Below are 15,454 nucleotides of genomic sequence, written 5' to 3' on the forward strand. Positions count from 1 at the left end.
TGTGTGGTCCTGACCCTGCTTGGGAGGGTGGGCCCTGGCCTCTGCCTACAGGGCTGCCACACACCACCACAGCCTCACGCCCGCGCGTTACTGTGTGCACTCCGGTCTGAGTGCAGGCTGCTCACCTCAGCATCTGGTTCTGAACTGGCTTCCATCTAGTTCTAAGGGTCCATCCTGTTTTTGCTTATCGACAAGTTGGCAGGCTGCTTGTCCGACCCCTGGAAGTGAGGTTGCTCTGGAGCATACCTGAGTCAAGAGGCTAAGCAGGGGCCACTGCCTACCCCCTGCCTTCCAGGGTAATCAGCTAAGGTCGCTTCAGCCTGTCTGACCTGGGTTCCCACCTGCTGCTTGCAGTGTGTGAGGAGGAAAGGAGGGGGCACCCTGACACTAGGCCAGGACATTTGGGGTTTCTGAATGGGCACCATTCAGTCTGGCTTCACTGTGGAGAATAAGACAGTTTTTATTCTATCCTCTGGAGACAAAAGCTGCTGCTCCTCTTGAGCACTGACCTACATAAATTTTCACCCCCTCTCCAGCCTCCTCAGGCCAAGCAGCTGGACAGAGCTCTCCTCCCAGGATTTTGCCTTTGGCTTGGCTGGTCTCCAGAGGGGTGCACCCACGCAGCAGAGGGGGTCGTTTCAGTCATGAGCTCGGCCCCTCCTCACCTCGCTGGGTGTGTTACCTTCAGCTCACCATTCAAGGTGTGGTTTCCTTCCAGTCTTTCTGATCTGTTTCTCTTTGCTGCTGAGATTATGTATGATTTTATATCCATGTACTTTACAGACCATAAGCAACATCATCTTAAACCTCCCCAGCAGGGTGCTGGAGGCCTGCCCTCCTTTGAACCTTTATTTACTTGCTGGTTGGCAGCAGGCAAGAGGTCACCTTGGGTGCTGAATGGGTCAGCCTCCCAGAACAACGAGGACAAAGTGCTGTGGCTCAGCCTTGAGCCTCGACGCCCTTTTGGCAAGATTCCTTCCTTCTCCAGTCACAGGGCAGATCTGCACTCAGTCCGGCTCTCCCAAAGGCTGTGCTCTCAGGAGTCCCCTCCCCTGTGCACCTGCTCTAACAGGCATACCGACCTGCCTGGAGACACAGGGCACCCTGCCCTCGAGGCCGGGCCAACCTCTGAGCCACAGTCCAGCCAACACAGCTGTTCCCACAACTCCAGCCATCTCCCAGGGTCACCTGAAGACACCTGGGCACCCCAGCTGCCCTCAGACTCCTTCCCACCCACATCTTTAAGGTCTGCTTCTACCAGATGGCTGTCCGTGTCTGAACTCCCTTCATGCTGCTATCTGGGTTTGGTCCTTTTTCCCGCCCAGTTCCCATCCTCTTCTAGGCTTTTCCATGTCCAAGGCCACGTGACCCAAGCATCTCCAAAAATAACGCAATCTCACAAGAGCAGGGCTATGTGCATACAGCCTGGGATTAGCCTGTGGCTTGTGAACGCATGTCAGTCTTACCTCTGGCGTCCTCACACCAGATCGGACAGGCATCTATGTTGAAACTTTATTACAAAATTATAAAGCAGAGCTCTGTAACAAAAAATACACAATTGGGTTTGGTCTAACACCCAGGTAAGTCTGAGAAAATCTTAATATAAGCCACTTGAAATAACACATTCACGTCCAAAAGATTTCAACAAATTTATACAATATACATTGAGCACTAATTCCTGTACAGCTTATTCTTTCTAGTTTCGATCCAGCTATTCCAATGTATTATGAACCAGTCAGCTGTCCTATCTTTTAAAACAAGTCACAACTGAAATCTCCGAACAATCAGCAAAAGCCAAGGGATAATGGAAGAATTGGATGTTTCCATGGTAATTAAGACCAAGGATCCGTGAGGGGCAGGAGAGAGCATCCAAGGATAAAAATCAAGTTTGCTACGTAGGTTAGATAGTAACTGAAATGGGATCTTAAGAATTCCCAGCCTTTATTTGGTGTAGTAATAAAGATACAAAGTGGGGGGGGGAGGTTGCTTAGGGTTAGGTTGTTTTAACACTTTTTCTTCTAAATGGAAACCTTCACCAAAAGGGATTAGAAGACTTAAAGGCAAGTTCTCCTAGAAGAGTAAATGACATCAGTTCTGATTCTGACTGAGGTTACAAACCAACCATCAGGATATTGTTATGTCTAAGAGGGAAACTGGGAGGTAGGGAGTGGTAAGGCCTCAGCAGAGAAAACAAGTTTTAAGCAGGGAAACAGCCAGCTTCTGCCCTGAAGTTATTGCTGGGTTGTCGCTGAGCTGCTATGTGCAGACCTGTTTCACAGTGAAACTAAGGAGTAGCTGAATTCTTTGTTAAACTGGTAGGCACCATAAACTATAGTATTTACTGTCCAGCAGAAAGATGGTGTCTTTACAGGGAAATCTCCATCCCTCCCCCAGTTCCTACAAAGGCTGTAGCCCAGAATCACACTAGGACTTGGTGTAATGTCAAGGTAGGTGGTTTAGTGGTTGATGGAGAGAAAGCATTAAGCATATCCTGTACCAACCAACAGGTGCCCTTACAGGTTTCCCACTGCTTTCCAAAGTCATGATTGCTTCTTCTGGTCTGAGAGATCTCAGCTGCACGGGGTGGGGGTAGGGGTGACTGCCAAAGCCCTCAGCTGTCTGAGGGTTTGCATAGCTCATCCAACGGTAATGGTGGCGCACACAGCTCTTCTGATACTGCACAGAATATATGTATGTGCTTGGCTAAGCTTCTCCAGCAAACCTAAGCTCTTGCAGTGGTGAAGAGACCCTGAGAGGGCTCAAGAACAACACTCACTCATTGCACGGCCCTTCCTAAAGAGCCAAGGGAATGCTTCTTCCTGACCTGCCCCTAAATGAGCAGGCTGAGAAAGGAAATGGGAGTCGACCTGGGGAACAGAGACGTGCAGCTGTCTGCTCGAGGGCTGATGCCTCCGAGTGCTCAGTCTTACATGCTTGTCTGACTGGAGTAGAGTAAGGCCCTTTGCCTAAGTCTCTGTGTCTTCAAGTGAGACCATGTTTAAAACCTCCATGGGCAAGAGCGACCTCTGCTCAGGGGAAAATCGTTTAAGGCTGTCCACTGGAGACGTCAAAGCCAAGCAGAGAGCCACTGCTTCCACCCAACGCTTTCCCTTTTCCTCATCAACTGAGGATGGCACAAAGTCAGACCCCAGGAGGAGAAGCAGAGGTGACCCACGTACTGTCACACAGACTGGAATCTCCCAGCAGTCTGAAAGCCAGATGCTTTGCTGACTCCCAAGGTCAGCTCGGGAGAGGGATAGCTTCCCATCCCAGCGCTTAAGGAAGCAACTCTTAATGACTGAAGGTTTTCCAATTGCATTTGCGTTTCATTTCTCACCAGAAATAAGTTTACTGGTCCAAATTGCTGTCCCTGGGAGGATCACTATTGGTCTGGTAAACTACCATCTTTTTGGTCTAAAGAAACAAATGAATTTTAGGTAAGGTATCAAGAGACTTTAGCAAAGGTCAGTTAAAGCACAGAGAGCCACAGAGACCAGAAATGAATCCAGGTGTGCCGGGGAGGAAGAGAGCCGTTCCCACCAGGACTCCTGGTGGGTGAAAGCAAGGAATGCCGCTCAAGGGGGTGGGCGGGCTACAGGAGGAGGAGTGAGACTGTTTAGGTTTGCAGAGGAAGGGAGGAAGATGTGGTCGAAATTCTGGAAAGTCCTCTCCATCAGTTACCATCGTCACCCCAAGATCACCGAAACAGGGACTGGCCTGTGCGACCTGTACCAGTTTCCACTGGCCTGGGGCTCGGCCAGCCGCACAGTGTACCTCTGAAGCAAGACAGGCATGCCCAGAGATGACACAGCATCTTTGCTCGCCCTGGTCTTGGGAACACTGCGCATTTTCTGGTTAGCTTGCCCGTCTGCAAGCCGCCAACTGTGGGCCCAGACACCTGGAGTTCTGTCCCCGTAAGGCACTGCAGAAGCCGGCACAGGCCCTCAGGATCGGAAGACGTGCACGGCCCGGATCACGTACTGCCGGCAGATGGGGCACTCATTCATGCGCTTGCCGCACTTGGTACAGGTGACCATGTGGCCGCACTCCAGCAGAACACAGTCGATGGGCGAGTCCATGCAGATCCGACACAGGTTCTCCTCCAGGCTGGACGGCACTGCTCCCCCTGGACGCAGAGCAGAAAGGAGAGTAAGGGGCACAGCCCCCCAGACCCACACACTTCCCTCAGGGAGAAGGAAACGTCTCCCTAGGAACTAACTCCACCTGCTTGTTTAATCTGCACCTCCATAGGTTAGGCTATAGATTTGAATAGTCAAGCACTTGTAGATCAAAGACATCCCAGAACATGAGAATAAGGCAAAGGCCTCAAAGCTTAGAAAGAAGTAACGTTCAGACAACTGAGGCTGTAATAAGGCCAGGGAGTGCCATGGAGGGACTCGATATTCCCTGAGGCAGAACGTGCTGAAAAGATATAAAACTGGCTGAGAAGAGTTTAGGCATCAACAGAATTGTAATGAACTGCTCATGAAGGATCATGAGACTCCTCTGTAAACATACCCCCAACTGAATAAAGAAAGCCGAGGATTGCAGGGCCCCGACCTGCTTCCCCAGGCTTCCTTGGAGGAGACGCCGTGGTGCCAGAGCCCAGCAGAGACTATGGTTCTGTCTTCGCTGCTTCCCACACACACTTCACCTACACCCCCGTGACTGCTCCTCAGTGCTTTCAGAATTCGTGAGTTTGCTCCTTGTCTCCCCCACTAGAAGATGGGCTCCTAAATTCAACAAATGGAATCAATTTCTATTGAGATAATAATATACTTAGTATCTGCTGTGTGCTCTGAGGGCTGATAGTCGTCTTGAATCCCCAAAACCAGTCCTGAGGTGAAAGTGAACGCGTTAGTTTGACTCTTTGTGACCCCATGGACTATCGCCTGACAGGTTTCTCTGTCAATGGTATATTCTCCAGGCAAGAATACTGGAGCAGGTTGTCACTTCTGCCTCCAGGGGACCTTCCTGACCCAGGGATTGAACCCGCGTCTCCTGCACTGGCAGAGTCTTCACTACTGAGCCACCCGGGAAGCCCCAACAAAAACTATGAAGTAGGTATTCACGTTACTCATTTTATGGGTGAGGCAAGTGAAACCAAAGGGTTAAATAGGTTGCCCAAAGATTCAAATCCAGGTAGGCTGGCTTCTAGGAAAGTGGCCTGAGGGCAGGGGCTGTGAAGACAGTACTAACTGCTCAGCGCACAGTTCTCAACAAGGCTAACTTGGCTTGTGCGAGTGGGAAGACACAGTGGGCATGACCTACATCCGGGGTCAGCTGCAGGAACAGAAAAACCTTCATGTACCCAAACCCAAGCCTTCCCAGCATGTTTAAAATGGCAGCCTGAATCAGGTAGCCATAAACAGGGAACTGGTCTTATAACAGCCACCTCTACGGTCCCACAGGCAGCTCTCATACTCCACTGCTTCTGCGCTTTCTTTACCTGTTCCTTGGACTATTCAGAAAGTCAAGAAACACAAGGTGGGCGGGCTGTGAGGCAGTGAAACCTATTTACTCCTGTGAGGAGCTGGTGGCCCTAACAGGGAACGTTTGGAAACAACTGAACTATATAAACACCCATATATATAAATAGGAATACCTATATATATAATAGGTATGAGCTATATAATAGCTCAACCATAAATATATAGATGAGCTGGAGTAATTTACAGAATTTCATTACAGATTACTTCTGTCAAGATTAACAAATTCATTAACTCAGTTGCCAGCATTCTCCCAGGGAATCAGAAAGACCCCAAGTGGATGGTATCAGGTGAGGGTCTAGAACTCCAAATGCTCAACTCTTGGGAATGTATCAGCCCGAAGACCGTGCCCCATTCTGAGCAATATGGTGAGAGCTCTTCCCCAAGAAAGGATGTTCTCAGAGTAGTGTAGGGGCCTGAAAAGCACTTTAAAACTTTTTCAGAAGACACTCCAAATTTGTCAGTAAAATGGCTGTAAAGCCTTGAGGCTTTCACAAAAAGGCCTAGCATGTTTTAGAGTGATTGTCTCTGCACTCAGATTCCTGCAGTGCGTTCTGGGGGTGCCCAGAGACCTGCGGGTGGTCTTTAACATACAGGCTGGTACATGGCAGCTGAGTGCCACGAAGCACGCTATTCACACAAGGCTCTCAGCTCACCACCCCTGCTTTTCAGTTGGTACCAGAAGCTGATGAACATCCCAAGTGATTTCCCTGAAGGTACACAGAGACCCTCCCACACAGACCAAGATGGAGTGAAAGCTATGGTGCCTGAGCCCCAGGACTATGGGCAATGCACCAGAGGTGCCACCCCTTAGCTTTTGCCGAAGATTTTACAGAGGCTGGCTTCTGAGCTCTGACCACCAGAGGCCTGCAGATCAGGCTGCCCGAGGTGTCCTGCCACTCCACCCTTCGCAGGGACGGGGATGGGAATTTCTAAAGATGCTGAGGAGCCCTGGTTCCCAGTGAACATCCCCCCCAGCACCGCTCCCCCACCGGGATGTGGATATGCTCAGAGTTCTCAGACGGCTAACAGAAGTAAGGGCTGAAGGGGAGGAAGGAGAGAAGAGTGAAGGGCCTCGGCCTGATGCCAAACAGGAACAGCTACGTACCGTTTTGGTCTTCAGCGCTGCACACTGCAAAGGGAAGGAAAGAAGGCGTCTGAATATGTTGATGACAAGGAAAGCCTCCAGCCACCCTGGCTGAGTTCACTTCCGAACTCAGGCTGCTCTCCTGCTGGGAACCAGGCCACCCTCCTCAGACCCTCCACACACGGGAGACTCACCCACAGCCCCTGCTGGGGTGTCTTAGAATAAGGGCTTCCACTGCTTTGCCGTGAACAAAACTGCCAGGCAGGAAGGAGATTACACAAGCTCAGTGTTCTTTTTTCCTACCACATCGGAAGCCGGCGTTAAAGTCAAGAAAGGAGGAACAGTCTGCCCTGGTCGGCCAGGGAGTCTGGGTGCGACTCCCCAGAGGAGCCATCTCCTCGTCCCTCCTTTGGGGAGGTTCTGGGGACCATCCAAAAGGGAAGAGCCTGTGATCAGGTGACCAGGCAGATGTCCCCTAACTCTGATGAATCTGAGCTCCTGGGAGAGGAGAACCTGAATCTGACTTCAACCACTGTGAGCAGGCCAGTCAGCACAACATTGACTTGCAGGAGCCCAATCATCTGGGGAGCAACTGGGTGAAGTCATTTCAGGAAATGCGGAGTTCTAGACTACACTCGTCTCTCTCCTGCAGGGCTTCTCTGCCTTGATTGGTACAGTCTTCATCTTACCATAAATCAGCAGCACGGTCATAATAGCAAGTTTTTTCTTCCCCAAACTCATTTGACCACAGACCTTGTTTTACTCTGCATCACTGAAAATGATACCATGGCAAATGCTTTGGAAAATGAACAGCCCCGGGGCAGGCAGGACACACAGTGTGCCAGCACCTTGGGTACAGAGTTTGAGCATGGCCAGAGGTAGTGGTGAGTCTGACAGGGCACCATACGGCGGGAAAGGCCATGGACTTAGACCCCGAAATCCTGAGAGCCAGCCTCGGCTCTCCAGTGAAGGGAAGACGCTAACAAGGCCTATTTCACAGGCTGCCCTGCAGAGTAAATACACATACACAATGCCTGACCCCCACCCGGGCCCTCAGCTCCAAAGGACAGTTGTTATTAGAGGACGCAAACGCGCAGGGTGGCTGGCCCCTTCCTCAGCTGAAGCGTGGAAATGGAGCAGGCCGCTGTGGCCTCTAATGTGCAGCAGCAGGCGCCCTGTGGCTCTGTGCCGCCGCCGCCCGCACGGCCCCTCACCCAGGTGCTGGAGGCCCTTCTGGTCCTTGTACAGCCGCGTCACCCTCTCCATCAGTTCCCACTTCTCACAGCAGCCCTTGTAGTTGACGAAGTTGCGAGCCAGGATCTCCTTGAGCTGTCGCACGGTGAGACCTTCGATGTCCTCCAGGTCAGTCAGGTCAGACAGAGAGGCCCTCCGGCCTGGGACAAAGCTGTCCTCTGAGTCGACGGACTGCGAAGGCCAAGATGGGATGGGTGGGCTCCACTCCCCCGCCCCCGCCCCCGCTCTCGCTCCCAGGACCCCAGAACTCTCAAAACCCTGTGCTTTTGGTGACTGGCCTCAAGGGAAGCAGGAATGGGGGCACATGGAGGATTACGTGGCCCCGGCTCTACATCGCAAGACAGACCTCCATCTCTTCCTGACCCAAGGGCTGTGCTCAGGCCCAGAGGGCCACAGCCCCACCCCCAGTGGCCAGGCGGGAGGAGCAGCACCAGCTAAGGCAGGGGGTTTTGGATCCCGATTGCTCTACTGACTGATGCTGAGCAGCACCAGGCACGATGCTCACCTCTCTGGGCCCGTGTGCCCCAGGCTTCCCATGGAGATTAAACGAGGCAGCACAAGAGACTACCGTGCGTGGTCCGGGTCTTTCTCCCCCGGCAACAGAAGAAGCCTGCTTCCCGCGCAAGCATCCTCTCTGCACACTGGAGACCACAGCTCTGCGGCCCCACGGCAGTGCCCTGAACTCCCTCTCATCTTTCCTCCTGATTATCTGACCTCCTTCTCCTGACAATGGCCACTGTGTGCTGGAAGCAGAGGAAAAGAACAAGACTGGCACAGCGGCACCAGGAGCCTGCCCTCTGGCTGCTCTCCAAGTCAGCAGACTGGAAACCAACGGGCTGTGCCGCTCCGCAGCCTCCACTGGGACACGGACGGCTCCTGAGGTTCACCTGAACACTCACACTAAACGCCACCCCAGCAGACAGGATTTCGGGACTGTCATCACAGCCGGCTCCTCCCCTCTCCCCCATGAGGCTGCCCAGAGGGTCCTGACAAGAACAGCAGTGAGAGCAAAGGCAGACGCACAGACCCACAGGGCCCACCTGGGTCTCGTCCTCAGCAGGGGCTCTGGCTGTGCGCTCCAGGTAGATGGGCTCCTCTTGGTCCTGAGACACATGGCCATTGGCCTGTGGGGAGAGAAAGATGCCATTACATCCGCAGAGCTATCCCAGGGATGGCATGGGGCTCTTGCCAGCTCACGCCATATCCAAATGCATTCCCATCTCCCCGGGAACCTGGAGTCTTGCATAACAGCATTATAGAAGCCTGACTCTGTCAGGCAGGGAAGCGACATGCATACATTTCAACTCTAGCCAGGATGGCATTAACTACCACTCACCGTCAGTGTCGGCTCAGCTTGCACACTCCCGAGTGGAAGGAAGATCCCACGGCTGCTCCTCTGCCGGACCGCCGTCAAGTCCGTTCCCGACACTGACGCCACAATGCCAGCCCTACAACTTCCACCCACCATCCCTGGTTTTGCACCCAGACCCGTGTCAACTCTTTTCTCCCCAACTGTTCAAACTATGTCTTCACTTATGCCACACGAAATCTCCCCGGCTTCCTCATCAGGCCCAGATGAGATCAGTTTCCAGACCCTCACCACCCCACCCCTCTCTCTTCTGGTTAGTCACTCCTCTCATTAGAAATTCTAGAAATATGCTCCAACCAGTAGGGCAGACTATTACTAAGAGCTGTCTTGAAACCCAGTCAAAAATTATTTTAAGGCATCAAATAGTCTATTAGCCTGACACTATATAAGACTAATGCCTATGCTTAAGAAGTTTCATTCGGCTTAGAATTCTAACCTCTCAAAAGGTTTCCTCTGGGTATTCCTTCAGGTTTTGCCAGAGTAGTCACAACTGGGACCCACCTAATCCCAGCACCACTGAAGCCACAAATCCCTTCCTAGATCCTCTCCACCCACTGCTCCCAAACAGGCGAAGGGTCTGGTGTGAGCCCAGAGCAAAGAGGTGTCCAAGCTCACAGGCCTTTTCCACTGGACTCTTCAGAGAACCAGCAAAGGGACAGCCTGGGAAACCAGTCACTCACTGCCCCCCGCTGCTCACCTCAGATTTGAATGCCTAATATGGAGCTAATTAAGAAAAGACACGCAACCACACAGAAATGAAGAGTAGAAATAACAACCGTCACCAAAAATGCCAAGTGACGATAAGCTCCTGTACGCAGCACATGCGGGCAGAGATGCTTCCCAGACAACGTCCAGTTTTCTCTTAGCTTTACATCAGTGTGGTACCCACTGACCTCCTCGTATCACCTTGGAGTTACAAGAAGCCATTCGGAGCCTAACCTTTTCCTAAGTAGACAGTTTCTATTATGTCTTCTCTTTGCCACAAAAGAGAAACTCGATTTCGTGCTGCAAAGTATGCTCCTGTCTTTTCAGCGTGTCCACTGGCTGAACCCAAATCTACAGTGAGTGTCTGTCCACAGTTAGCTTTATTCCACGCGCTTCCTTCACTAACAACTACCGCCAGGGCGTTACAGGCACAGGTAAGGGCCCTGGTGAGGCGAGCGCTACCAGCAGACACACAGCCTTCGTGCCGCTAGCTGCGGAATCGTCAGGCAGCCCTGCACGAGCTCCTGCGCTTGCCCTGTTTTTCTGGCTGGCAAAATGTGGGCCTCACCAGAATAGGGGATGTGAGCTGACCTGAAGGCCTTCTGGAAACATCAGAGGAGAAGCACCCAATGAGCCCTGGTACACGGTGTGACCTATGCGTGCAGTCTGCAAACTTCTGATTAATGAAAGGAATCCACCTGAAGGTTCTTTCAGGGGAAAAAAAAAAATTCCCTCGAGGCACTCTCCTGGCTCCCCATAAACATAGAGAAAACCCTGGACCAAGCAAAGGGAGGAAGTCATGGCAGGCGGCCCAGCCTGTCCAGCAGACAGAGCAGAGCCGAGGGAGAATGAAGCCCCAGAGTGCGCTGGGGAGAAGGCCAGCTCAGGCCGACGAGGGAGCTGCATGCATGTCCTGCAGGTGAAGCTTGCAATCACAGCGGCCTTTATGGCTCAGTGCTCGTCAGAGCTGAATCAGGGGCCCTGTTCCGGCAGAGGCGGGGACCAGAACAGGAGACAGCAGCCCTCCACGTCCTGTGCAGGAGACAACTACACTGGCGCATGCTGGCTCTGGGGAGCTCAAAGCCCTTCAGACGTGGGGTCACGCCGCCAGTCAGTCCTCCCCACATCCTGGCAGGAGCCAAAGTGGTCTGGATTACTAACCTCATCGCCTTGTTAAAGGCTCAAACCTCCCACAAGTGACCCGAGAGTTAGTGCCCAACTGGATGTGGAAACTGGATCAGTTCAGTTGAGTTGCGCAGTCGTGTCCAACTCTTTGCAACCCCATGAATCCCAGCACGCCAGGCCTCCCTGTCCATCACCAACTCCCAGAGTTCACTCAGACTCACGTCCATCAAGTCCGTGATGCCATCCAGCCATCTCATCCTCTGTCGTCCCCTTCTCCTCCTGCCCCCAATCCCTCCCAGCATCAGAGTCTATTCCAATGAGTCAACTCTTCACATGAGGTGGCCAAAGTACTGGAGTTTCATCTTTAGCATCATTCCTTCCAAAGAGCACCCAGGGCTGATCTCCTTCAGAATGGACTGGTTGGATCTCCTTGCAGTCCAAGGGACTCTCAAGAGTCTTCTCCAACACCGCAGTTCAAAAGCATTAATTCTTTGGCACTCAGCTTTCTTCACAGTCCAACTCTCACATCCATACATGACCACTGGGAAAACCATAGCCTTGACTAGACGGACCTTTGTTGGCAAAATAATGTCTCTGCTTTTCAATATGCTATCTAGGTTGGTCATAACTTTCCTTCCAAGGAGTAAGCGTCTTTTAATTTCATGGCTGCAGTCACCATCTGCAGTGATTTTGGAACCCAAAAAGATAGTCTGACACTATAGTCTGAAACACCTGGACTAACAGGCAAATTTGCCTGTTTCCACTGTTTCCCCATCTATTTCCCATGAAGTGATGGGACCAGATGCCATGATCTTCATTTTCTGAATGTTGAGCTTTAAGCCAACTTTTTCACTCTCCACTTTTACTTTAATCAAGAGGCTTTTTAGTTCCTCTTCACTTTCTGCCATAAGGGTGGTGTCATCTGCATATCTGAGGTTACTGATATTTCTCCCAGCGATCTTGATTCCAGCTTGTGCTTCTTCCAGCCCAGTGTTTCTCATGATGTACTCTGCATATAAGTTAAATAAGCAAGGTGACAATATACAGCCTCAACGTACTCCTTTTCCTATTTGGAACCAGTCTCTTGTTCCAAGTCCAGTTCTAACTGTTGCTTCCTGACCTGCATACAGGTTTCTCAATAGGAGGTCAGGTGGTCTAGTATTCCCATCTCTTGAAGAATTTTCCAGTTTATTGTGATCCACACAGTCAAAGGCTTTGGCATAGTCAATAAAGCAGAAATAGATGTTTTTCTGGAACTCTCTTGCTTTTTCCATGATCCAGCGGATGTTGGCAATTTGATCTCTGATTCTTCTGCCTTTTCTAAAACCAGCTTGAACATCTGGAAGTTCAGGATTCACGTATTGCTGAAGCCTGGCTTGGAGAATTTTGAGCATTACTTTACTAGCATGTGAGATGAGTGCAATTGTGCGGTAGTTTGAACATTCTCTGAAGGGCATTGCCTTTCTTTGGGATTGGAATGAAAGCTGACCTTTTCCAGTCCTGTGGCCACTGTTGAGTTTTCCAAATTTGCTGGCATATTGAGTGCAGAACTTTCACAGCATTATCTTCCAGGATTTGAAATAGCTCAACTGGAATTCCATCCCCTCCACTAGCTTTGTTCATAGTGATGCTTTCTAAGGCCCACTTGACTTCGCATCCCAGGATGTCTGGCTCTAGGTAAGTGATCACACCATCGTGATTATCTTGGTCGTGAAGATCTTTTTTGTACAGTTCTTCTGTGTATTCCTGCCACCTCTTCTTAATATCTTCTGCTTCTGTTAGGTCCATACCATTTCTGTCCTTTATCAACCCCATATTTGCATGAAATGTTCCCTTGGTATCTCTAATTTTCTTGACGAGATCTCTAGTCTTTCCCATTCTGTTGTTTTTCTCTATTTCTTTGCATTGGTCGCTGAGGAAGTCTTTCTTATCTCTTCTTGCTATTCTTTGAAACTCTGCATTCAGATGCTTATATCTTTCCTTTTCTCCTTTGCTTTTCGCTTCCCTTCTTTTCACAGCTATTTGTAAGGTCTCCCCAGATAGCCATTTTGCTTTTTTGCATTTCTTTTCCATGGGGATGGTCTTGATCCCTGTCTCCTGTACAATGTCATGAACCTCATGCCATAGTTCATCAGGCACTCTATCTATCAGATCTAGTTCCTTAAATCTAAATCTCACTTTCACTGTATAATCATAAGGGATTTGATTTAGGTCATATCTGAATGGTCTAGTGGTTTTCCCTACTTTCTTCAATTTAAGTCTGAATTTGGCAATAAGGACTTCATGATCTGAGCCACAGTCAGCTCCTGGTCTTGTTTTTGTTGACTGTATAGAGCTTCTCCATCTTTGCCTGCAAAGAATATAATCAATCTGATTTCAGTGTTGACCATCTGGTGATGTCCATGTGTAGAGTCTTCTCTTGTGTTGTTGGAAGAGGGTGTTTGCTATGACCAGTGCATTTTCTTGGCAAAACTCTATTAGTCTTTGCCCTGTTTCATTCCGTATTCCAAGGGCAAATTTGCCTGTTAGTCCAGGTGTTTCTTGACTTCCTACTTTTGCATTCCAGTCCCCTATAATGAAAAGGACATCTTTTTTGGGTGTTAGTTCTAAAAGGTCTTGTAGGTCTTCATAGAACTGTTCAACTTCAGCTTCTTCAGCGTTACTGGTTGGGGCATAGACTTGGATTACTGTGATATTGAATGGTTTGCCTTGGAAACGAACAGAGATCATTCTGTCATTTTTGAGATTGCATCCAAGTACTGCATTTCGGACTCTCTCCTTGACCATGATGGCTACTCCATTTCTTCTAAGGGATTCTTGCCCACAGTAGTAGATAATGGTCATCTGAGTTAAATTCACCCATTCCAGTCCATTTGAGTTTGCTGATTCCTAGAATGTCGACGTTTACTCTTGCCATCTCCTGTTTGACCACTTCCAATTTGCCTTGATTCATGGACCTGACATTCCAGGTTCCTATGCAATATTGTTCTTTACAGCATCAGACCTTGCTTCTATCACCAGTCACGTCCACAGCTGGGTATTGTTTTTGCTTTGGCTCCATCCCTTCATTCTTTCTGGAGTTATTTCTCCACTGATCTCCAGAAGCATATTGGGCACCTACTGACCTGGGGAGTTCCTCTTTCAGTATCCTATCATTTTGCCTTTTCATACTGTTCATGGGGTTCTCAAGGCAAGAATACTGAAGTGGTCTGCCATTCCCTTCTCCAGTGGACAGCATTCTGTCAGCCCTCTCTAGGTCCTAATCCTCCCACTGTTCCCCAAGTCAGGTGAGTAAAAGGCTCACTGAGGCACTGAAGTGTAGCTACAGGACGTCAGCACGCCCCGGTGATGACAGTGATCCTGGCACTTCAGAGGTGGTTAATACGTGCTCACTGAATAAACGAACGCATGGAAAAATAGTGCCTAGAGACCCAGCACCTGGGAGCCAGAGGCTGCCGCTTCCTCCCCCAACCCTTTCCTCTCCCCACCATGAGCACCTAGTCTGCAGAGCTGGCCCACGTCCTGTCAGTCCTAACCTTACAGGGTCCCCTGGGGCCACACACACACAGCTTCCAGCTACTTCCCATCCTCTGTCCAGTGCCTCTCCCACTGGAGGCGGGGGACCACTTCCCCCGTCCCCATCCCAGGCCTCTGGCTGAAGCCTCCTGCCTTGCCGGTGCTGGGTCCTCCCCCGCTCTCCACCAAGTGTGTGGGTGTTTGCTTCCTATCTTACAACTTGACACTAGTCTTGCTGTCTGACACCCTATCCTTTACTCTTTCACCCCCCTCAACCCTCTCTCCTCAGTGATAATAACGATGCTGTTTAGTCACTAAGTCGTGTCTGACTCTTTACAACCGTATGGACTGTAGCCCACCAGGCTCCTCTATCCATGGAATTCTCCAGGAAATACTGGGGTGGGTTGCTATTTCTTTCTCCAGGGGATCTTCCTGACACAGGGACAGAACCCAAGTCTCCTGCATCGGTGGGTGGATTATTTACCACTGAGCCACCTGGGAAGCCTGAGGTCCACTGGCATCACTCTAATCCAACAGCTGGTTTCCACATCTACCTTCCCCCTCAGAAGGGCTTTCTCAGCGTAGAAGCAACATAATCCTCGATTCTGTGCCTCCCGTGCCTGGTTCATAATTCAGTCCATGTGCTGCCCTGCGCCTTCCATCCCCAGGCCCTGCTGGGATGCTGATAAGGCCGCCTAGTGTTCAATAGCCCTGCAAGCACACCCTAGCCCAGCCAGCGCGGGCAGGAGCTGCCGTGCCCGTGTCTTGGTCACAGTGTTTTCCTCCTCTGTCTCGCCTCCACATACTCTTTTTTTGGCCTCACCACGCAGCACGCAGAATTTCCCCAACCAAGGATCAAACCTGTGCCCCCTGCCCTGGAAGCTCGGACTCATAACTGCTGGACCACCA

General features: G+C 50.7%; 1 protein-coding gene across 11 annotated transcripts in view; it reads right to left on the reverse strand.

Moving 5' to 3' along the window:
• Positions 1–1,498: 1,498 nt before the first annotated feature.
• Positions 1,499–15,454, reverse strand: part of RFFL (ring finger and FYVE like domain containing E3 ubiquitin protein ligase) — a 77,395-nt gene continuing 63,439 nt past the window's right edge. For all 11 annotated transcript variants that reach the window (XM_086360305.1, XM_086360303.1, XM_086360299.1 and 8 more), the window contains exons 4-7: positions 8,871–8,954; positions 7,791–8,001; positions 6,598–6,621; positions 1,499–4,126 (exon numbers count right to left, since the gene is read on the reverse strand). In XM_086360305.1, coding sequence (XP_086216431.1) covers positions 3,945–4,126; positions 6,598–6,621; positions 7,791–8,001; positions 8,871–8,954 — 501 coding nt within the window. In that variant the 3' untranslated portion in view covers positions 1,499–3,944. The remainder of the gene's footprint in view (positions 4,127–6,597; positions 6,622–7,790; positions 8,002–8,870; positions 8,955–15,454) is intronic.

Source organism: Bos grunniens, chromosome 19, assembly GCF_055505025.1.
Source record: "Bos grunniens cultivar Pamir isolate PY7600 chromosome 19, Bosgru_T2T1.0, whole genome shotgun sequence".
In the NCBI taxonomy this organism is placed as follows: domain Eukaryota; kingdom Metazoa; phylum Chordata; class Mammalia; order Artiodactyla; family Bovidae; genus Bos; species Bos grunniens.